Source organism: Rhagoletis pomonella, unplaced genomic scaffold (genome assembly GCF_013731165.1).
Source record: "Rhagoletis pomonella isolate Grant_MI unplaced genomic scaffold, Rhpom_1.0 Rhpom_scaffold_00004, whole genome shotgun sequence".
Taxonomy (NCBI): Eukaryota; Metazoa; Arthropoda; class Insecta; order Diptera; family Tephritidae; genus Rhagoletis; species Rhagoletis pomonella.
Window position 1 is genome coordinate 6,188,471 of NW_023458558.1, and position 24,427 is coordinate 6,212,897.

The 24,427-nt window shown below is 37.7% G+C and overlaps 2 protein-coding genes across 3 annotated transcripts in view; one reads left to right on the top strand and one right to left on the bottom strand.

Moving 5' to 3' along the window:
• The first annotated feature begins 458 nt into the window (after window positions 1–458).
• Window positions 459–1,323, top strand: LOC118736881 (trafficking protein particle complex subunit 1). Its single transcript, XM_036466992.1, has 3 exons — window positions 459–690; window positions 743–885; window positions 955–1,323. Exons 1-3 carry the CDS (start codon window positions 592–594, stop codon window positions 1,148–1,150), a joined length of 438 nt encoding a protein of 145 aa, XP_036322885.1. The 5' UTR covers window positions 459–591; the 3' UTR covers window positions 1,151–1,323.
• Window positions 1,324–4,588: 3,265 nt separating this feature from the next.
• Window positions 4,589–24,427, bottom strand: part of LOC118736880 (sodium-coupled monocarboxylate transporter 1) — a 134,443-nt gene continuing 114,604 nt past the window's right edge. Inside the window, exons 6-14 of one of the 2 annotated variants that reach the window (XM_036466990.1) lie at window positions 18,622–18,796; window positions 16,748–16,790; window positions 16,526–16,618; window positions 10,095–10,254; window positions 9,810–10,028; window positions 9,366–9,639; window positions 9,176–9,286; window positions 8,974–9,101; window positions 4,589–5,517 (exon numbers count right to left, since the gene is read on the bottom strand). In XM_036466990.1, coding sequence (XP_036322883.1) covers window positions 5,031–5,517; window positions 8,974–9,101; window positions 9,176–9,286; window positions 9,366–9,639; window positions 9,810–10,028; window positions 10,095–10,254; window positions 16,526–16,618; window positions 16,748–16,790; window positions 18,622–18,796 — 1,690 coding nt within the window. In that variant the 3' untranslated portion in view covers window positions 4,589–5,030. The remainder of the gene's footprint in view (window positions 5,518–8,973; window positions 9,102–9,175; window positions 9,287–9,365; window positions 9,640–9,809; window positions 10,029–10,094; window positions 10,255–16,525; window positions 16,619–16,747; window positions 16,791–18,621; window positions 18,797–24,427) is intronic. The other variant, XM_036466991.1, reaches the window with a different exon arrangement.

The following is a 24,427-nucleotide window of genomic DNA, read 5'->3' on the forward strand; positions in this document are numbered from 1 at the left end:
AATGTGGCAAATTTGAATTTCAGTTTTTTGCACAAGTGACTAAAAAATGTATTTTAATTTAGAAGATGGATAAGTTTAATCGTTAATCGGGAATACTATATGAATTGTTAACTTTTAGTCATTAATCAGATTAACATTTTTTCAACAATGTGATACAGACAACGAGAGAGGTGTGAATGCCCTGTGTAAGCCCCAAGTTAGGTCGCCGGCATAATTATAGGAAATTTACATGATTAAACTTTTTTGGCCGATTAGTTGAATCAAAAGTTGAACGAAAGTATGCAGCTAGCCAAATTCTCTGAAGGCGATTAGTTGAAAGGCAGTTTACACCAGGCGATTGTTGCGTACAACTCAAATTTGCCTGAAAAATCGCTTCATGTAAATTCCCTACTAAAGATACTTGCTTTTGTTTCACACTGTGAACAGTTGGATTTCATGTGGCAACGACGATAAAACAGCTGTTACTAAAATATCATTTTGTCATTTATAAGCATTTGTAAACAACATAGAATTTATTAATTTTGGAAACAAACGCATTTTGCCGACAACGTTAAATAACAACAAAATTAAGTATTCTGCACTAAGTACATCATGACTATACATCATTTGTACATTTTTGATAAATTCGGCACTATGCTGTACTATGCAGAGTGGAATCGGACGAAAAAGTCTGGTGTTAGCAGAGAGGAGGTGGATATGATAGCATTAGATTGAATATCTTGCTCAACTTTTTATTTTTCAGGAAGCAAAACTAACTTATGGTATGCTTTTTTCAATTAAATCTTTTGTTAGTAAAATATCGCCGCATGACCCGAAGGAGGGCTTTCTGTACTACAAAACGAACAGATATGCTCTTCATTACCTTGAAACGCCTTCCGGTCTTAAGTAAGTAATTATTTAATGTTTTAATTATATTACGGGCAATAGTAATAAACAATATTTTGCCTTTCTCAGGTTTGTATTGTATACTGATACAGCTGCACTTAATGTAAAAGAGCTTCTGAAACAACTATATAGCAAAGTGTGGGTCGAGTATGTTGTCCGCGACCCCCTTTGGTCACCTGGCACTCCTGTAACATCAGAACTGTTTCAAACCAAATTAGATGATTTTATAAAGCAGTCATCACTCTATGGAATTCGTAATATATGAGTTAAAGTACACCTTAAGCATGCATTTATATAATAAGAGTCCTTGCAAAAAGTTACCGCCTTTGGATAAATAATATTTTATTATTTATATGCGTTTAAAGTTAAAAACACACTTGGTTTATATGTTTACGTAATTGAGGAATTACAAAATAAATTATTTATGTAGAAATAAGCTGAATTTAATAACGTTTTTAAAGTGACAGGCGGAGCTGCTACGGACCATAAGCACTGCGTTGTAGTGGTCGATTTGCGCGTGGCCCTTAACCCTATACGTAAAGGCATTTAATGTAGACTAGCACTTCCGCGACCTTTTTGTTCCAAATTTCGAATAGATTAACTGTAACAACACCTACATAGGTGAGAGAGGTTGCATTCCAAAACGTCAAAATACAAAGCATCGGTATATTTTACTTCTAAACCGCGCGACCTAGTCCGAAACTACCATCCGTGGTTGCGCAAATTTGACATTTTGAATCTACTGAGGTCTGGAAGTAAACGAGACTGATGCTTTTTATTTTGACGTTTTGGGATGCACCCAGATGTGCGCCCAGCGAGGGCCTCACATTCACAAATAATGTGTCGTGGCGTTTCTTCGTTTTACGGAGGTGGCAACAGCAATGTCTCGCGAAGAGTTACAAGGTCTTAACTCATGGGTTTACCGTTAGTTGAGCTTGACGACAACGGCTGAAATACCAGCCTATCTGGGCGGGGTTGTTGTTGTTGTTGTTGTAGCGGCACTACTAAGCCCCGCCTGTTTCGGGTCAACTTTTCAATCATTATCGTCGAGCTCAGCTAACGGTAGGCCCAGGGGCGGGGTTGTTGTAGTCGCTACAATAACAACAACAACAGTTCCAAGGTCTTTTCCTCCTAAATTTATAAAATTTTTAGAAGCTACTTATGATGAACAGATAAACCACTTAACTTGTCTTTCTCTGGACATTAACCCCAGTACCTGTGGGATTTTTTGACCTACATAACTTGGTGATCCCACAAAAGGGTTCCGGGCCATAGAATACTGTGGAAGCTCGGTACTTTGACATGTTCGTGGACCTATTGCCTTGGGGTTATCTGCACTCAAGTATGCTTGGTCTGCAATAGATACCTTAAAATCACTAGTCTTGGAACTATTGCGTCACGCATGTGCAATATGGGGTCATTTATAAATTTTTCGAGCACCTTCATTTGACCTTATGTATTTCCGGTTTTAATTCGGATACAATTAGGATCCTCAGTGCCAAAAAGGTGGCCTTATCCCCAAGTTTTTCCAAAAAATCGTTAGCGAGCAAAGAAAGCAGCCATCGACCTGTTAACGGTAGCATCTAAATGTGCGTTCCAGGTGAATATCTTATCTAGGTATCTTGCTCTATTTGAAAACCTATACTATTGCCGACCAGAATAAGTTGTCATGGATTACTTGTTTCTACGGGTAAGCGGAACCAGAATAGTTTTTGTGCATCTGCGTTAGCAGAGCTATCTCTGTAGCTTCGGGAAGAATCCCACAAGAATAATGCGGCGTGGTGCTTCTACATCCTCTACCAATTTCATCTTAACCTACCACCACGGGGAAAGCTTTGTAACAGTCGCTGCAGCTTTTAAATAACCATGCCGAGTGGAAGATGCAACCATTGAAAATAGGCTTTATAACGCTATCTATTTTGTTCTTGATCGTTGATCACACAGCATTTGAATAGTCCTCTAGAAGGATACCAAGCACGACCTCGAAAAGTCCTCCATAAAAGAGAGAGAGGCACAGTTATATTACAAGCTGGCCCGTCTTTGCTGATCCATCGCCTGGTTTGCCCAATTTATTCGGAGATCGGCCCTATGTGGTGGAGCTATTCTACGGGGCTCTTTTCTTAGCCGAGTTTTGTTTCTTGGTGGTCCAATGGGTTCTTTGCGTTGTTGGATATGCTGTTTCCCGGATAGGCAATCAAATGCCAGACAGCGTTCTGACGGCACTTACATCCCGGCTCATGCTAGTGTTCACCATTTGTTACATAACACGAGGCACTACGTGCTGCCGGTAGTGCATTAGTGAGGGGTTCGGTTTCGACGCCGGCCGAAAGGCCAACGTTGGCCGTATATCAGAGCTCTACAGCTCCGACTGGTTTTTGATTTTGGTTATTTACTAGGTTAATACTTATGCCACGAGCTGGGACATATGGATCTCTCAGTATCTCGAGCAGGATTTCTTACAACCACCCATTATAAGGCACACTGAAGTGGTGCTATTTATCCCAAAAGCACGGTACGGATGACACTCGGATATACGGAGGCTCGTCTTGCCGGGTGTGACTCTTCGCTTCGTATGGCCCGCCTTGAGTCATTCGCTCCTGATCAGGAGGTTAACATCGAATAAAATCAAACTTTAAAGATATGGAACAAATATTTTACCAACTTGAAATTGTAAATTAAACTACGTTAAACTCTTTCAGTTATTTTATGTATGTATGTTCGCCAAGTGCTTATAAATTTTTTATTAAATCTTCCAAATAAACATTTTATATTTCAAACACAAGGATCTAAGTAACAGGGATGTAATTAATTAAAGTAAATCTAAGTAAATCAATATCCACGAACATTTGTCTGTAAATAATTTTATAACTAAATAAGTAAGTTTATATATGTACTTCAAGTTATTAATTACATACATATATTCTAATATATGCAATATGTATAAATATCTATAGTATAAATGTTGTTTACACGTTACAAAAATAGAATCAATTTTAGTGTTTATCTCTTAAGCATTAAATATGTATGTATATCTATGTATGTATGTTGTATTTGTAAGTATAATATTTAATGTAATATACTGAATAACGATATATGTACATTATAAATATTGTATAAGTGTAAATACGTCTAACAGTATACACACATACATCTATTCAAATAGTTAAAATTATTCAATATAAGTAGTCAAATTAGTTAATGATCACAGTGTCTTCATTTTTATTTCGCACACTAATCGCCATTCATTTAAAATGACTTAGTTAACCGCATATCGAGCCCTAACCGCCAAAATAACGTAAGCGCAATTTTTTTCAAAATTTTCATTTTGATGCAGAAATATTCCTAGAGCATCTAGATGCATTTCTGCATCAAAAAGAAAATTTTGAAAAATTGTCGCTTACGTTATTTTGGCGGTTAGGGCTCGATATAGTGAGATTCGCGCTTCTGTGTATTATTTCATGTATTTGTAACTGAGTGAGCGTGCAGCAACAATCTGACGCTCGTCGAGTTACACGAACACAAAATACAACAAATACATAGAAGCGCGAATTCCACTTACATATACATATAATTTTATAAACGTACATTTGCATTAAGCTATCTTATACATATTTACATACGTACATACTATTTTTGTAAGCATGTAATATATTCATATATGTACATATATAAGTATGCACATATGTATAAATCATACATATGTATATCAAACAAGTATAACTCTGTGGTCATAAGCAATAACCGCCTAAATCGAAAAAACTTAATTCGAGAAAAAACGTTATAAACATTCGGATTGTAATGTTAACCCTATGGGGAAACCAAATATGTTCGTTTATAACTTCTGCAGAATACAATAGCATATATAACTCAATTCTTTCTTAAATCGACTTAGGGGCTTATTGCCACAGAACTATGCCTACTAGTTTGTTTAGAATATTTTAATCCATTTTTAACTTTCAGACTTAGCCATTACTACTTAGCACTAAAATTTGTATTTCTATACTACTAGTTTGTTTAGCGAAAGTCCAACATTTTTTTTATTATTAAGTAAATTTGCATAAGTCGCCATATAGTGAATATCAATAAATTCCAGGTCTTTCTTCGTATGACGTACATACGTATGTACATATGTACATATATACGAATCACACCGATTCCTTTTCTTTAAACTGGCGGTAGGTGCCATTCTCGCCACCACTTGGTGGCGTATCCAGTTCAGCCTCCTTTGCCAGGTTACCGGTGGTTATACTGCGCTCAACTGGCATTTCGGTTTTCTTATCATTTTGCCCTTTAGTAAAGACGACTTCGATGGGATTGTGCTTCTGTTTTTCATTACTTGTGCCAATGATGATGTTGGATTCGGTTTGTACATCAAAGGCATGGTTGACTTTGGTACCTTTTTCTTTCTCCCCCGATGTCAAATCGCTGGTAGCTTCGCCGATTATATAGGGCTTTTCGCCGGGGAAACGTTCACACCATCTCAATACCATGGGATGTAAGAGCTTCGCATCGTAGGCGTCCTTGGGATCACGTGTAAGGTAACTGATTATAACGCCGACACCAACAGCAATGACTGCTCCAAGTAAACTGTAGTACATGTAACTGACAGAGTAGAAAGTCTCCATCGGAGTGCTAAATGCAAAAGAAACAAAGTAAACTTGTGTTACAGAAGATGTAAATATGTATATTTATAGGATACAAGAATAATAAAAGAAAATGCATACAATTGTAAAGTGGATAGATCCAGCTTCACTCATACACTTTTGAGCCTGGGGCCTACTTCGACATGGAAGCTATTTTAACAACGTTCTGCCGGAAGGAATATTAAAATCGGTGCTAAAATAGCCTTCATAAGGCTAATTTAGAGCTTGCTTTGCGACAAAACTCTCGCAGTTGAGCAGGGTAGCGTCAGCTTGCAGCGCAGAGGGAACAGCTGCATCCCCTCACCTCTCTTATTGGTCGTAAACGAGTTGTAAGAGGAGCTGGAGAAGAGAACGGCGCATAGTGGAGAAGCCCCATATAAAATTTGTTATGAAGAAATGTGAAATATTGCGTAGATTGGCACACTGCCACTAGGGGTCGGAAATGGTAAATGTTATCCGATTTTAATGAAACTCGCTTTGTGGCTTAGTTTTAGCCAAACAAATTTAAATCTGAAATATGATCAAAATTGGCCTACTTCCATATTCACCAGCTATACCAAAACCAATATAAAAACACATTTTTCTTTAAACCAGATAAAATCTGACATATCTGCCACCCAATGCAGCGGGCGTGAAAGTTCGCCAAGCTACAACATTTTTTATACTTCAGACAAAAGTACTAGATATTAAACTCCAGTAAAATCAGATCCCAATTACCATTTTTTGGTAGCTGATATGAGAATCTGTCACTGGAAGATTAACAGAAGGGTCGTAAACGGAAGAGTGGCTTCCTTGTCAGCAGCTTTTCCCCCTCTCCTTTCTCTTCTGGATGGAAACCGCATCTGTACATTCAAACCAAAATCTAGGCTTGACTATATGGTAGTCCGTGGTTTTATTTGCTTTCGAGGTAGAATCTAAGATGAGCTATGCCCGAAGGTAATCGATATGAACCACCCAGACTCTCTGAGTCGTACTGCGGAGTACATCGCGGTTTCCTTTAGGCATGGATCCATGGGCATCATATTGAGGACTACATTCACCATACTAGGGCGCCGTAGGTAAGAATAGGCCTTATGATTGCGGTGTGTATCCACATCAAAAGCTTCGGTTTTAAACCCGTTTCTATTTATTATCTGTTTACAAGTATAATAAGCCGTCTCTTTACGTTTCTAAACGTTAAGTTTCCCGTTTAATTTAGTGTCTAAAATTACTCCCAGATATTTCGCATTAGATGATAGGGGGATTGTCTTCCGCCTATGGATGGAAGTCTAAATTGGGGTATCTTATTCCTATTATGTAGTGAACAGTAACAACTCAAGTTTGCTTGAGTTTACGTTCGGGTCACTGCGGATAGATCACGTGTGTATCCCACCTTATTTACAGTAGAAAGAAATGGTCCCGTGACTGCTATCACTACATGATTAGCATACATCAGTACTCCCACTGCTCCACTATTAAGTTCTAGCAGTATACTATTTAATGCACCCGCTGTGGAGTACCTCAGCTCACACCAGAGTGGTGTTATCTTAAACTTTTTATAGAGAATGAGTTCAGCCTAATAAATAATTTCCAAATAACGCCACTCAGTAAGTTGCGAAAATAAATAAGTTCAAATATACAGATCAAGTGATTTGGTCTAGATCAGAGATGGGCAAAGTGGCTCCCAGGAGCCTTTTGCACTTAGGAGCCGGCTTGGCACATTTATGTAGGTGGTATATGAGGGGTAACATCAAGAGCCAGCATGAAGGGGGAAGTAGAGCGTATTCAAATTTCTTGTATTCCGACTCTCATTACTAATATATGTGATGCTTTTAATGTATTTTGTACGCCCCTTTTACCCTGAGAACTGATTTAGCTCTTGCGTAGCACTTGCTGGCTCTTTTGGCGTCTTTAAGAGCCAAAAATCTGCCCATCCCTGGTCTAGATTCAAAATGAACATTTGAAAACACAATTGCATATTGTGGCTGTAGTTGAGTGCGCGGAGATGCTTGCTACTATTTGTTAGCTTTCAGGAGGATCCGAGTGCGAATGGCATTCACTTTTGATTTTGTTTAGGATTTTCTTGATTACGAAAAAACATCTAAAGTAAACAAAAGATCGTTTGGCGCAAAATCGTATGGGTTTTAGCTTGAAACAAAGAGGATATGGTTTATTTTTTTCTCAGTGTAAAAATGCGATTCATACAACATTGAATTCCTGTGTCCTTGGAATCGTACTAGTGTAATTTTTTGCAGAACGTATACTTAAAAAATAGTTGTAGGCATGTCTGGAATTTTATCAAGCACTTTATTGCATATTTTCGAGTTTGAGTTTTGGACTTTCTGCCACTCTCAGAACACTGTGCCTCGTGGCTTCGCCCATAATGTTAAGAGTAGATTTATGGACACCTTATATGATCTAACCTGGGAGTCAAATGGGTGGCTGACGCCGGGTTCGCCGGCAAAGTGGCAATTAGGAGCTGGTTTTATTCACAAGAGAATTCAAGAACCAACTCTGCGTCTAGATACTCTAACATTCTTGAGCGTTTAGATTTCATCCCTCATTACGAGGATTACTGCGTCACTAAAATAGCCCCAGTCAGGGCGGTGATGTCTCTGATATTGTGTCTAAAATTGGTCAGAGAGTTGCCCCCCAATCGCATGGGAATTTTTAGACATATTTGCATATAGGAACCAGTGACATTCTGGCAAACTGCATTGTTGATAAGTTGGCAGAAAGGAAATTTTTCAAACGATGCAACAGGACAGGAAACGGATGGGAGCACCACCGAGCACTTGTGCTTCACTCTTGGATATGTTTAATTGCAAGGAAAGCGAGCACTTTAAATTTAAATTTCGATCAACTAAAATCCGAAAACTCAATAGCATTCGACAACTCAACTAATCTCGATAAATCTCGATAACCTCGCATTTCAAGGGATCGAAAAATGTCGATAACTCAAAAATATATATATATCTCCTTAAAAAGCGATAGCCCGATAAACTTTTGATACCTCTATAAATTTCGATAACTCAGTTTATTTTAATAGATAGCTCCACATCTTTCGAAAGCTATCGACAAATTTCGATAACTCGTTACACTTTGGCAATGATAACTCCATAAATTTGTATTGATAAATGAATATATTTTGGAAAGTGCAAAAACATCGATTCGATAAATCCGCAACTTTCAGTAAATTAATAAATATCGATAACGCGATAAGTTGAAAGTACTCGATGCGTTACGATAACTCCGTAACATTCATTAACGCTATAAATGGCGATAATTCATTAAATATCGATAACTGGATAAATTTTATTAACTTTAGTTATTTCGATAATCCCTCAAATTTAAAATGCCGACAATTATACGTAAATTTGATTAAAAAATACATGGATACAAGGCAATCCTCGGAAAGCTTGCGGGTAAATATGTAATATGAAAGTATTAATTTTTTTTTTCTTACCGTTCCGGTGCCATGAGGGTTAGTTGCATAGCTGAAGTCTCGTTGACGAGCGAATGTGAAGCTAACCACGACGCAGCAAGTTCTTTGGGTTTAATGATGGACTGCGAGAAAGTGGTGTTGGTGCAGCCCTAAAAAAATATACAAAAAATAAGAAATTCATATCATTCGATCCTATCCTTTCAGTCAGTTTTCTGTATTCTACCTCTGTTGATGTAGGCAGGAAAATATTCTGACCGCTCTTGTCCAATGTAGCGCTGCCAGTGATGAGCCAGATCACGAAGGCGCACGACGATATCATACCAGCAGAGGTGCCCTAAGGTAATAAAAAAAAGAAAATGTTATTGCCGTTATTATTATAATCAGCTTTAAAAGCGCGCTTTTCGCTTTTTTACCTTCCAATTGGCAATCGGCACAAGCATGGCTAATATGAAGCAGCCCAATAATGGGCCGGATGTTGCCGAAAATGCTAGTAATGAAGACTCAATTACTCCCGATAGCAGGCCTACGCCGAAAGCGACTCCCATTATAATTAATCCGCAAATGACGGTTATGACTTTAAGGATGAAAAGCTGTTGCTTGTCGCTTAGTCCCTTGAATTGTGGCAACTGCGAAATAAAATCTTCCCAGCAAACTGTGGCTAATGAATTTAAATTTGAGACCATCATGCTGTTGAGCAAAAGTGGCGACAGACCGTGCGTTAGATTGGGCAGAAATTGATAGCGATGAAATATGTAGTTTTTTGCAGACAAATATGTAAGAGAGAAGAAATTACATTAAGCAATTAAAAATTAATTTGTATTAGCTGCCATCCCACAACCAGATAAAATTATACGCACCACAATGCACCATTGAACAGCATTGCCATAAAAATGCCAACGAAGCCGGGTATCACCGCCAACTGATCCTCCACAAAGAAGGGTAAAATTTCATCTGGTTTGCTTATGTAGCCCTCAGCGTAGGGATCACAGTTCACATAGGTAGCATAGATCACCATACCCGACAGCCACGATAGTGAAAAGAACACAAAGATTATGGGGATATTTGTCATCATGACTCTGAAAATCCAGAAAAGTATAATGTAGTGTTATGTTACGAAAATTGAGCAGTTACTGGAAACTTACCTTCGCACCTGACTCATGGATTTCAGCGATACGTAACGTTGCATGAAGTTCTGCTGGCAGCCAAACTGAGACAACGACATGAACAACTGACCTAGCCAGGCGGACAGCGTATCTACTCGCACAGTCATGTCGCCGCTGAAGTTGAAGAATTGTAAACGATCTATTTTTGGAAGAAATTAGGGAAAAGTTATTTTAAAGTTCTTATTAAGTGAAAAACCAAGCTAATCACATAATACATCGGAATTCCTATCTTTACGCACGATTTACGACTTGAATTATGGAATAAGTTCGGGATGGTATTCTTGTATTCTGGCGAAAAAGCATGGACAATGACAACGTCCGATGGGGCGGCTGTTTGAGTATTCGAGAGAAAGATTTTGCGGAAAATGTACGGGCTTTTGCGCGTTGGCGACGGCGGGTACCGCAGACGATGGAATGATGAGCTGTATGAGCTTTACAACGACATAGACAAAGTGCAGCGAATTAAAATGCAGCGGCTCCGCTGGCTTGGCCATGCCGTTCGAATGGACACCGACGCTCCAGCTCTGAAAATATTCAACTTGGAACCCGCTGGTGGTTGAAGAGGAAGAGGGAGCCTGAAATCTTTCTCAGCCAACAGGGGGAGTTTTCCTCATCTCATATGTTGACGACTGTTCGATATTGGCATCCGGGAATGGAGTTGGTGACATATGCTCCAAAGTAAACGGCTATCTCTTGGAAATTTCTGGCTTCCCCACTGCACGGAGCATAACTCTCTCCCCGGCGAAATCAACGGGGACCCCCTTCAACACCTAGACGAAGGATGTCAGGCTTGAACTAGCCATTCACGTCGATGGCACACCAATTTCGACGGTGCATAACCCGAAAATCTAGGGGTTACCTTTGACATCCTACACTCTGAGCACCCACAGACCCCTCAGATAGAATATATGGCCATGGTCCAGACCTTCACTAAACAATTTTTTTTACCCGACGACATACCGATCGAGTGATCAACGGCGGTCATAAAGAGTCAGTCACCACCTACCAAGACTCTCGACCTATGAATGCCGTGATCGGTGCCCAATATCAGCTTATTGCAGATGCAGAGCTTCGACTGCCACGAGAGACCCGAATAACTTTGGCCCAACTACTGTATGGATACTGTAGCCGCCTAAACAACTAAATGATTGATTAAGATCTATAGCGTATTCACTTTTAATCTTCGAATTATTCTGTTTACGGTGACCACTAATAGCGACTCCTGCCGTTTATAATTTTAAATAATCTTGGTCATTCATTAGCCTGCAGCCTACTTCTTGAGGGTTTAATCAAAAAGGGAAAAACTTTGGTAACTTTTCATAAGTATTTACATTCATACAATCACGTTATCGCTACGTGGTTGTATTTAACTATTCTGTTTTGTAAATACATAAATACTCGTTCGGACTTTACTTTGGCTATTGCTGGCCGAACAAGACGACGAACCAAGTTGAGTTGTTGTTCATTTCCCATAACCAGCCTATGGAAGGCATATGCCCAGCTTAAATAAATATTGTAGCCACAAGTAGATAGATGTCTGTTTACTAATGACAAACATATCAATGTACACACAAATATACTATGCACTTGTATACATTCATACATACATATGCACATAAATACCATGTAAGTAAATTTATTGAGCTTTTATATTCAAACAAGGCTTTTAGCCACCCTATTCTGGTTTATTGTATAGATAACGGACTCCAGGTGGCAAGCGAGTATGTATGTACATATGTACATTAGTGTGGGCCGAAAATCCGTTTTTTTTTTTAGAATTTTGATTGGTAATAGCAAAAATATGGTACATTATGCTGTAAAAACAATGTATGTGAAAAGTGACAATTTTCGTTCAGTATCTTAAAGCATAAACAGGCGGCAGCGGCAATTAACTGCAATCGATCCGGATTAAGTCCGAGCTAACGCTTTTAGGCTCGCCCAAGTACATCAAAGTTCAAGCGCTAAAAAATTTCTTTCTTAGCTTACTTCGATTCGTAACAAAAAAGGTCCATATACCAAATTATGTATAGGACTAATACTTTCGAAGATGCTTGCAATTTTAGTAAAAAAAATGATTGATTGATGTATTTCTAAGTTTTTATTTTTTGAGCACATTGAACTTTGATGGACTTGGGCGAGCCTACGATAATGACCAAACATTTTCACCTTTCACACAGATTTTTTCTAGAGCATAATGAACCATATTTTTGCTATTACCAATCAAACAAAAAAAAAACAAAACGAATTTTCGGCCCACGCTAATGTACATACATACATATGTATGTATGTATATGCACTTAACCAATGACCATTTTCACGTCCACCTTTGAATGATACCGCAATCTTTTCGTCCTTGCGGCACATCACGTTTGCCCAAACCTAAGTTTGTTTGCTGTCCATTCTCACCTTGCCTTTTACTTCATTTTTTTTATCAAATTATACTATGTGTGCATTAGAAATACGAAGGTTTTTATTTGCACACGACCGCTGGTGCTAGACCTTAAATACATATGTACATATCTACATATTAAGTATTTGTGCGATTAGAGAAAAAATGTAGCAGCAGCTTAACGATGATAAGGCTTAAATGGATAATAGAGCATAAAATAAATGATTTGTTAGAATGTAATTGCCAGGTGCTTGAGTTATGTATTGCTGATGCTGTTTTTGTAGGCCTGCAGGATATTGATACGCAGCAACTTCTCTAACTGAATAAGGTACTACTCTTCTTTCAAAATTTGACCAATAAGCTAAGTCGATCCTATCGTTTCGGTTGAGAGTAAGAGCTTAAGGTCGTGTTTCGAGTGCTAATTCTTCTCTAGTTTTATGTAATATGGGTTGTGCGCGCAGTTTGGGACCCGCAACGTAAAAACAATAATGCCAGTAAGTAGACTAAAGACCCTAGACCAATGTAAAGGGTCGAAGATCACGTCTCTCTACTAGAACAATTCGAGGCGATAACAGCAATATAGCCTCTATGATGTTGTGTCCGAATTTGGGATCGCCGCAAAACCAATACAGTTGTATTGAGCAAAACATTGTTATCGTCGTATTCAACACCAGGGCCTTGGGTGCAGCATTTTCTATCATGGAAAACGCAGCAAAGCGTTGATCGGTCGCAATTAAAAATATTTAGTGAAGGACTTTGCCTACCTAGGATCCGGCATTGTTACCTAAAAAATAATGTCAGCAAGGAGATAAAGCGAAGAGTAACGCTTGCCAAAAGGTGCTAATTTGGGCTTGGTAGGTCATTGATAAGCAGAACAAAAGCCACGCTCTATAGCATGCGCCCTTTCAAGAGAACTATTCAACGCAATATCTACATAAAGCAGTCTTCGGGTTGGTAATATGTACCGAAGAGGATGTAGTGACGCATGATCGAGCTTTATTATTGCATACATCTGTCAACTTGTCATCCATCAGTAGAGTGCAAGAGTGCTGGAGCGTCAACTGCAGAAGAAGCCTGAATACTAATACAATTGGAATGAACAATCAGTGTTGCCGCGAAGCATTTTTAATGGTAGCCAAATTCCTTTAAAAAAAGGGCTAAAAAAGAGCTAAAAAAAGTCGTTGTGACTAAAAATGGTAGCTAAAATTGTTTGCTTACATAATCATATATAAGTATACACGCAAACATTTTCAATAAGTAATTGTATAGAAAAACCATGAACTCTGGAAAAAAGCTAATATTTTATCCAACCTAAAACCTTTTTGTATAATAGGGGAAATATACGACACCAGCTTGCTGGCTCGATCAAGTGATTGTTCTATCAGGCTCGAAGCATATAACTTACCAGCATGCTGGTACAATATTTATTTCTTTACAAATGAGGTCGAAGAAGGATCGAAATGATTAGAGCCGAAATTTCATAATTTTTCTACCATTTTGTTAAATATTGTTTTTTTTTTTTCAATTCACAACTGCAATATCGTGAACTTAATATTCCACACACACGGCTTTGACTCATATAGTGCAAGAAATTTCCGCCAAAAAATTTTCAAATAGTTTTTGAAGACACACCAGCAGCTGGTACAATCACAACAACATACACGGTCAATCGACTTGATGGGCCATTTAAAAAATGAAGCATATTAAGGGCCAGTTTTTCAGTGCACGGCCGTGGCTTGAACTAAGTTTAAATGCCCGATCTGGCTGGTGTAAACTAAGATCAGCCAATCAAATGTCAGCCAGCTGTTCAATTTAAACTCAGTTTACTTAATCTGAGTTTAAACTGGCACTGAAAAACTGGCCCTAACGGCTGTAAACTTATCTATTTTAAACTGTAGTTAAATCGTTAATAGATAAGTTAAAAAAACAGCCCTAACACTTTTACAGTATGTATGTATAAAAACGTAAGGAACATACAATACATACATGTATATATATCAGTCTTTCTTAGTTTAAAAATTCATCTCTTAAATAAATGCAAAAAAAAATAGATCAAATTAAACGTACACAACTTTTTCATGCCCAGTATGAATAAATTCTCCAAAGGGCTAAAAAAAGGGCTAGGGGCAATTTTAAATTTATGTGGCCAAAAAAAGAATGTGGTAGCTCAATCTAGCCACCAAAGGGCTAAAACGGCAACACTGTGAACAACTGGCGTAACTTTGTAAGGAGAGAGGGATTTGTCAAATTTTTTTGGTCCCGGTTAAAGGTACGATCACACTAAGCGACGCGACACTTTTTGGTATACCGCACTGAAACCGCAGCGGTGCGAAACTTCGCTGCATAATTTTTGTCTAAGCCTTCAAACTGTGACGCTGATGTAATGTTAATGCCTTTTTCTTATTTTACTTGGCAAATTCTTCTCAAATTTTGTGTACCTTTGCATAAAATGTACTTCTCGAATAAAATGTATCTGCATATTCACTCACAATTCGAAATCCAATTTCTTCGAGTTAAAAAAATATGGCATAAAATATTAAGTCGTCCCGCTGGGTATACCGCACTATGCAGCACCGGAACTGAGCGACACCACGCGACGCGACAATTTTGTCTAGTTGGTCAGCTTTGACGCGCAGTGTCGCGTCTCGTAGCTCCGCTGCAGCGTGGTGTGGCATGCTTCATAAGAATCCATGCAAAGCATATGTTGGCTGCGCTGTGTAGTGTCGTGTCGCGTCGCCTAGTGCAGCCGTACCTAGTGTCGAAACCGGTTAGTCTTCAAACCAAATTTTACAAGGCGTTACTGAACTGTTTTCCCAAATAAATCATACTCCCACACTGAATACTTTCCAGTTCCTTTCAATACAATAGGCAGTCACTCCTCATTCGCCTGGCGTAAGCGGCTTAAAGTAGGAGGATAAACAAATTCGCTGCCAACACAATAATACAAAAAGAAAAAAAATCATTTTTTGCATGCATATTGCGTATTGAATTCCAAAATAGGGTTAAGACTTTGATGAAGCGTACAACGCTCAGAAAACGGTATGCAATTTATGGGCACATACCCATACCCATTCAACGTTAATGGTTGTGGTTATCAATGCGGCACGCAATACAGTCGGGGGGGAGAAACGAGCCAGTCGGCGGGGAGTAAGCGATGCTGGCTGCTGCGTGTTCTCTATTTGCTACTCAATAACGGTGAGATTGTTTTTACATTTTATCACTTTTCGCGGCAACTACCTCACCCCAACTACCATGGTGGTGCACATCTCTGCCTGTGGGGGGAGGCATGCAACAACGTCGTAGATTACATAATGATTGATGCTGCAATGCATTCATCAAAATAAATATGTACATACATACATTCAAATTAAAATGAATAAATCTCAGCGTTTATGTACATACAAATATTCACAACGACATCCGAGGGAGGAGCGGCAGCTGCAGTTGGATTTTAGCAGCTGGCGCCAAGCGATTGTGCGAGTAGCATTCTGGGCTCGAGGTTTTGCGCGATGGAACAAAATATTATGTTCAAAAAGGAATAACAAAAGCGAATAACGAAAATCAACACTCAGACACTCGATAAAGTATAAGGTCCTTATGCTCGTTTTTAACGCACGAATGAGTTTTTTTGCGGTTACCATAGATCGATAATTCAATTAATATATATTTATGTACAAATCTGCATATGTATGTTGTACTTTCAATTACTTTAATTATAATAATTGATATAATTATATAATTGAGGAATTTACTAATATCAAGGCATTATTTACATAATATCAAGGGCTCATTAAAAAAATGTACTTGGATTATATTTAAAATAAATATTTGAGGAAATCCACAAAAATTGAAGCCAATTGATTATAATTATGTATTTTGAAGGCTATTTTCTACGTGCTGAAATATATGTAGGTAAATACTACCACGATTTGTGGCACATTTCAAAAACTTGCTTGGTATGCGATTCACAAAAAAAAAAAAAAAGAAGCAAAACAAAGAATTTAGATGTAAAACTACTTACCATTATCCCGATTCACTTCGTAAACGTGTTTAGCACCGCCACTTGCTATGAGACCCTTCACAATGACGGCTAATGTGACTAAAATTACCGTTACTAATGCCATCAGTTGCAAATGTAGTAAACAATTGAAGAGTAAAAGGAGAGAAAAAAAAATGCAAGTATGTTAGTTTAGGCTTTAAGAAAGAGAGTGAACAGTCGCCGTTAGGACGTGAAAATACTTACCAGTTTGTATGACATCTGCGTTAATGGCCGCTTTCAGACCACCCTGTTGTGAATGAGACCAAACATATTTTATAGGTGAATTGAACTAATTTTTAGTTGGTGTAAATACATAACGACATGCATATGTAGGCATATATGTATGTAACTGTATAACTTTCACATACTCAGCCAATCATACAAAATAACCTGAAGTCAGCATATGTAGATACATATAAGGCCTAGGCCACTACATATAGCTTAGTCTAATCTGGTGTGCATATGTTCATGTGTATGTCACATTAGGTCTGTGCGATGAGTGCACTAAAAGTGTATAACAGTGAAATGCAAAACTACTTTTGACATTTAGCACAGGAAAACCCTCATTGAATGCTTTTTCCTATACTAGGGTGCTCCAGTGCACTCAACGAAAATACCTATTGTGTAAATACCGCATTTTGGTTGTATCCTGGCATCGGTATTATCAGTAACCACTTAAATCCAGGAAGGGCTATGACTGTTAAAATTGTGTTTCTGATGTTTCTGATCAAAATTAATCGTTTTTTTTTTTGGATTTTAATTTTTCGATAAATTTCCGACCTTTAATTTTAATTTTTATTTTTTCGATCATATTATAACCGTTTTTTCAAGATTTAATTTGGTAGAACATAAAATCGAATACAAAAACGTAGCATTCTGCTCTGGTTTAGCTAAGTACGATGGACTGAAAACTGCACAAATTAAGCCCATCAAAAGTTTAACTAAAATGAAAATATAGAAAATAGGGCGAGAATAAAAAAAAACAAAATGTTTGACTAAAAATTGAACTCGGGGAAAAAAAATACTTAAACATAAATAAATACGCATTTAAAATTTATTTACAATGAGTTTTCATGACCCACAGCACTTAATTAAAAGCAATTTCCTTGTGGCAATAACTGGCGACATATCGCCAAATGGACGCATGCAACAGCTTGCTTTTTAGCGTAAATATGTACCCTGCAGAGAAACCCCGAAATAGTAGTGAGCCAAATTTTTAGTTCCTTTACTGGATCTTTATCACCAAAAAAGAACCGGTCCGATAGTAACTAAAGAGTTCCACACCAGTTCCAAAGTTGCGAAATGTGGTACTTTTAAAAACCATTTTATTTTACTTTTTGCTTGCCAAGTCCAATTTTTCTAAAAAATTTTATTTTATTATTTACTTTAAATATATATTTATTTGGCGTTTTTTTCGTTCAACTACGCTTTTCTTCTGCATTTCACAGATGCTTTTTTAATAGAAATCTATATTAAGCTTTTAATATCTTGGAACCTTCTGGAATCTAACTAATCACACATCAAGCACCTCTACACACTCAGCTGCAGACTAAGATTTGTAGAAGTGTTTTCAAATGCTAATTTTAAATTAAATTCACTCAAATAAATTTGATTTCAAATTGAACACATTTTTTTGGAATTTGATTTAAAATCGCTACCATGTGAAAAACAAAAAGTCTGAGGGGCGGGGGCAATAGACACTTCTTCGGACATCGTAATGTTACTAGCATGCCAAAGCGAATTAACGCGCACTAGTTATGGAACCAGTTCGGTACTAGTACGCTTCCCCATAGGGTATGCATGTATGTATGTGTATATACCACACGTATATAAACACATGTTATTAGTGTTTAACAATATACAATCAACCTATTATTGATTGCGTTCGCATTGGTCAACCAAGTGAATGTCACGAATAAAAAAAAAAAACTGGTAGGAAAAAAATCATAATAAATGTTGAAGTGCTTAAAAGTATAAAAAAAAAAAAACGTACATCGGTCTATTTATGTGAAAAGCGATAAAATAATTCAGACACACATTCATACCCGCACTTTACAATTTTCACATGCTGAACTTACCATGATAGTGAAAAATATGCAAATCACAGCCATACCCACAATGGATGCCCAATAGGGAATGCCAATTACGGTCGACAACGCGACACTGGGAGTGTAAACGGTAATGCCGAGGGAGCAAATTTGCCGCACAATGTATGTGCCAGAGGCGAGGCAGCGCACCAGCCGACTCTTAAATCTATAAAAAAAGAGAGGAAATAAAAACATGGGAAATTATTATTTTTTCGCTACAATTAAAAAGATTATGCAAATTGCAGTGATTGCAATAAATTGCCTAATGGGTTTTTCTATAGAACCCCGTTGCTTTAATTAAATAAAATTCAATGAGTAAATGCATTTGAGGAATGTGCGTATGTATAAAGCCCCAAAGAGTAGGGGCCTCGCAAATTAAAATCTTAAATCAATTTAAGTTTTTCCGGCACATTTTCGCCGCCCGGTTTGCGGAAGTTCCGACACTGCCACTGCCATGTTTTTATTGCTCTGTCACTGGTTGGCACCTTATTTGTTGTTTTTTTTTTTAAGCTTTTGCTCTTTCCCCATTTCTTTTTTAGTGTTGTACCTACATACATACATACATATTTGTCCTACTAAATGCCACAGCTAGCAAGCCTTTTTATATCCACACCTTTTGACTTTTTATGTGCCACTTCGCTGTAGCCTTGATTCTGTTAATTAAATAAAAACAATTACAACAAGAGCGGCATAATTCCGAAATGGTTGGTTTAAGCGCACTCGAACTATGCTAACTGCGGCAATGGTTTTTTATGATAGCATTTACGCACAGTTTTGTGACAGGCTGTATGCTGGCTAACGGTGTAAATAAAAACATAACAAAATAGATGAAAGAGCAAATAAATGATATTCGGCTTTTCAAATCAAGGACATTACTTGCGATGCGAATAGGTAAAAAATTTGTTCATTCGATCTATGCAACTCCCATTTGTATTCCTACTTACATACATACATAATTGTCGAGTTTACAGGTGATATTTCGTGTTCAATACAAAAATGTATGAAGCGTAAATCAACCAGCACTGGAAGCAAACATAAGTTACATTGCTTGAATACAATAAGCTATGAAATAGAGAGCCGGGCGAGCATGGGAAAACATATTTGCAGTGCTTCAGCACAAATGCTTTGGGTAATGCTCACAAACGGGTGGAAATGCTGGGAAGTATGCGGTACATATGTATGTAGCTCGTGGTAATTTTGCGTTGAAGCTTTTTGGTTAAAAGTGTTCTGCTATGCAAATAAACAGATACACGCACACATGCGCGCACGCACCAACTGGTATGCAACGGAGCATAGCAACGGTGCATCACAGTCTGCGGCTTCGCGACGAACAAAGCAATGCATAAATTGGGAGCGCGCACAAAGCACTCGATGCATTCAGCCAGCAGCAGCGCCAATGAACGAACTGTGTGTGTGTGCGACGATATGCGGTGACAATGCACAGCAAAAGCTGCGTGAACGCACCGAACATTCGGGGGTTTTTCGGTTAACCAACCGCCAGAGTTGCAGCGCCCAAAGCAGAGTGTATTTAAGCCCTCGAGTTCTTCGGTCGCTTTATGCTTCAGTAAACGCCATTAAATGTGCAAATATAGTGCATCAGTCTTCTGCAGCTAAATAGCTGAGGGCGTAGCGCGCATTACTAGAATGATGCGGGGACTACTTTTCCCAAATACTTGCATTAATCCACTTTAATATCTTCATATAAGCCGAGCGAAAGTGTGCTCAAAATTCTTACATTTTCAAATTATCAATTCATACATACTTATTTTACGATTCATACATACATCGTCACCTAAGGTTGAAAAGGTGCCAAGTCCATATTTTTAAATTTTTCAGAAGATACAAAAAATCGATGTAGTTCGATGTCGCATTACCTGCCTTTCTGCATCAAAAACTAAATTTTGAAAAAAAGAACTTGGCCTCTTTTCACCTTTATGTAGCTGTATGCGGTTAACTTACTGAAGTAGGTATACATAAAGTGAATAAATTCACACCTTTACGTGTGCAATAACCAGCCGTATAATTTATTTTGGATTCAACATAGGAAGCAACATATGTAGGTAAACCCTTGCGGCAAATTCTGGTTCGTTTTTAGCTTAATAGAACATTAAAAATCGCAAATCGGTTTGGTGGAAGATTTTCTGAATTTTTGGAAGTTGCGGGTTTTATACGTAATGTGGCTTGTGATCCCATATTGAACTATCAATCCTTTTCATAGCTATGGTATGAGATCTTATTTCCACCTTTGAGATCTCTCGAAAAATCTTTGTAAGAGCGTACGTAATCTCCTTTTGTTTGGTGGCGAACAAGTATATACAATTAGTTACACATTTTCTTCTTCTTTTATGAACCCTAGTATTATGTCATGCAATTCAATTAGCCCGTTATACGCAAGAGTCCTATTAGGATGGAACAAAAGTGGCAGCGTTAATTTGCTTTGCAATTACTCAAACCAAGGTGTCCAGGTACCCGTTTGAATTGAACTTAAAAAGGCTTGTCCATCTTCTTTAAAGGTCTGTGAAATTCGAACTTTGCCGTGCCTATATGTAAGTATAAAGCTTTCGGGGTTGCCAAACTGTCAGAGAGTATGAAGTTTTGTTTCCTTTCTGTAGATAATTGCCTCCTCGATAGCCTACGCTTTCGCTCGATAAAAACTGGCATAGCATGTCACCCCAATCCATTCCAAAAGGACTTCGCGCAAATGCCATTAGGTAAATACATATTATGTCGAAGTTTAAGAAGTGGATAGATAGTGCACGTGATGAGAGGCCATTCCTATGTCTATGAAATACATTAAATTTCACTGTAGGGACGCTAAAATGTCAAAAAAAAAGCCGAGACATTTAAACTTCATTTTGGGTCGGATCTGGATTCCGTTTTTTCTAGACCAGATAATTTTCATTTTAAGTTTGCATTGCGAATAGAAAATGTTTAAATGGAATGGAACATGTTACTCGAACGCCATGAACGAGTATGTACGAGTATGACCTTGTACCATATGGCGTATGAGTAACATTATAACCTGCTCCCAATTCATATAACTTTATCATTTACCTATCGATTTTTATCGTTTAATGTTTTTGAAAAGGAACAGGTTTTAACAAAAATGCAAAAATAAAAATATATATATAAAAGATTATATACGCAAAAAACTTCTTCCCTAGCAACACTTTTCGCACATATATTCCTATGCCGGTCGATTTTATGATGTACCGCGATAGCATTTCACATTTAAAATGAACAAATTGAAGGAATGTTGAAACGAATTTAATGTGCCTGCCAATCGCAACAAAATCGATCATTGAGAAGGCACACATTCATCAAGTGAATGATGAAATTATGATGTGCGAATATTTAACAGCCACATATAAATACCAATACCTAATTAACAATTACACCTACATACTTATGTACATTTTCATTCATTAGTTAGATGTGTGAAGCAGAGCATCGATTTTTATTAAATACTCCATCAGCCAACCGCAATTGACAAACTGTTAACGAAGGACTCAACATATATGTACATACATATCGTCGTCATCTGAAATGCAAAAAGACCTAACAACATCGTAAATGAAATGGAAAAAGTCGTGACTAATATTTTAATTTTTTTTTCACAAAATGATGTGGACAGTTGTAATTCGATGCAATCTATCACATAAATCTAAAAGTTAATTTTGAATTTTTTATTAGTTATGACTTATCGCATTTCAACGATGATGGTTGTTACGTCTTTTTGCATTTCAGGTGATGATACATACTGTCTAGGGATGTTTCGAATGTCGAATGCGAATGCGAATTTCCGGAATGCGAATGCGTATGCGAATGTTAGGTTGATTAAGTGCATCCATATCATTAAATCGTTAACTGTACCGTTAGAGATGAGTCGCGGACTAATATATCTTCAAGTCTACCCGCTTGAGATTAGTTGCGACAAATTAAAGCCCAATTGTACCCCATGGAGACTATTACCGGAATTAATATTTTAGAGATCAGTCACACAATTTTTTGCAGGGTATGTAAGTAGAATCCAATGTGCATCAGTATAGTGTGGGTGTGTGTGTGTGTGCTTTAAGTTTCCATCAGTTGATTGTTTTTATTTTAATATTTTTTTGTTTGCTTGTAATTCGTAATTTATTGTTGTCATAAATGCAGTAAAAGGCGTATGTATGTATACAGTTGTAAGAATGCAGTTACATATGTTATGCGTATCTCCGCTCTACTGCCGCTGGTGGGCGATAAAAGTGATGGGAAGTGACAAGTCGCGGTGCGCACTCGGCAAATAGGCTCACGGCAATGCACCAGAACGTGTTGGCAGATAAATGTGCATGCCAATATGCAAGTATGTACAAATGTATGTACGTAATTACTATTTTAATAAGCACGAACGTGCACACACACACACACACATGCATATATGGTATCCTTACGCAATATCAGTAGTGCGTTGGTCATAAATTCCGATGTCATTGTTTCTGCGCTTTTGCAATTTGTCGCGGAGAATTTCTTCGTTTTTAATTTCAATTTTTTTTTGGCTACATTGATCAGAGGTGGCTTTTATGCTGACACATTTGCTGGCATGCCACTTTCCTACCATCCATCCTCACCATCATTAACATAGGTACATATGTATGTATGTTGGCAGGTGAGAAATTTTGCCCACTCGAATATGTAGACTGCAACATACTTACATATACATACATATATTTAATTCACTTATGGTTGTGTGTGCTTATGTGACTGATGCTGACAGCAGAAATATTCAACCGCGAATAAAACATTTAATAATTTGTTAATGACCGCAGGCAGCTCGCCGCAAAATGCACAACACGCAGCGTATCGCACACAAACATTCGAGTTGCACTTCTGCTGGTTGAGTGAGTATGCCACACACTTGAGACCAGACTGTAGCTTCGGTAGGTATGTCAGATAGCAAAAAGGGCATTTAATATGTAGGCTTGCAATATGTTGCCATTAAAAAGCATGCAGATAAATTAATAACTATCTATTTATATTATGCCATGATTTAAATTTTAATTTCATATCCATATATTCGCACGAAAGCGGGTTGCGCGCATGAATGTACAGTTGTGTTGTCTGTTTTTCACTGTGCATTTTTCGTTGACGTTTCACTGAGATAATTGAAGTTTTATAGACGGCTTGGTGCTTTATTATAAGCACATACATACATACATATATCGTCGTTTAAAGTACAAAATGGCGTATTAACAAAAGGTACTATGTTTGTGAGTTTTTGCTTTGCCGGACAACATGTCGTATGAGCAACGTTAATTGATATTCTAATGATGTATGTACATAAGTATCTATAATTGTCTATCGCTCTTTGGGTAAGCTATTTTCGTCACTTCGATGGCACTGCAGAGTTTAACCGAGCTATTCATTCATATTCTCATCCATCATCCCAATCGCATGGATTTAAGATGTCCTCTTAAGTTTTCTAATGCACTTCGGGAACGTCTTCCAGAAAATTGTGGAATTCAAAATAGAAATCGAAATTGAATAGCAAACGATGACATTTTTTTCTATTACTTCATTTGTCTCCTAATCACATCTTCTTCGTCGTATTTAGCGCTGTAACCACCTAAGCAATTTCGGCCGACTTCAATAAACCAAGCCACGCAAATAATTAAATGTTCATTAAAGTAGTTGCACTAAATATTTCTGTCGTGAACTCTTTAAAAATAACCATCTTGCAGAAAGTCACCTAGCGACATTTTCGTGAAGGAAATTAGGATTCTAGCACTCAAGTGCGGTTGAGGCAACCACGGGAATAAAT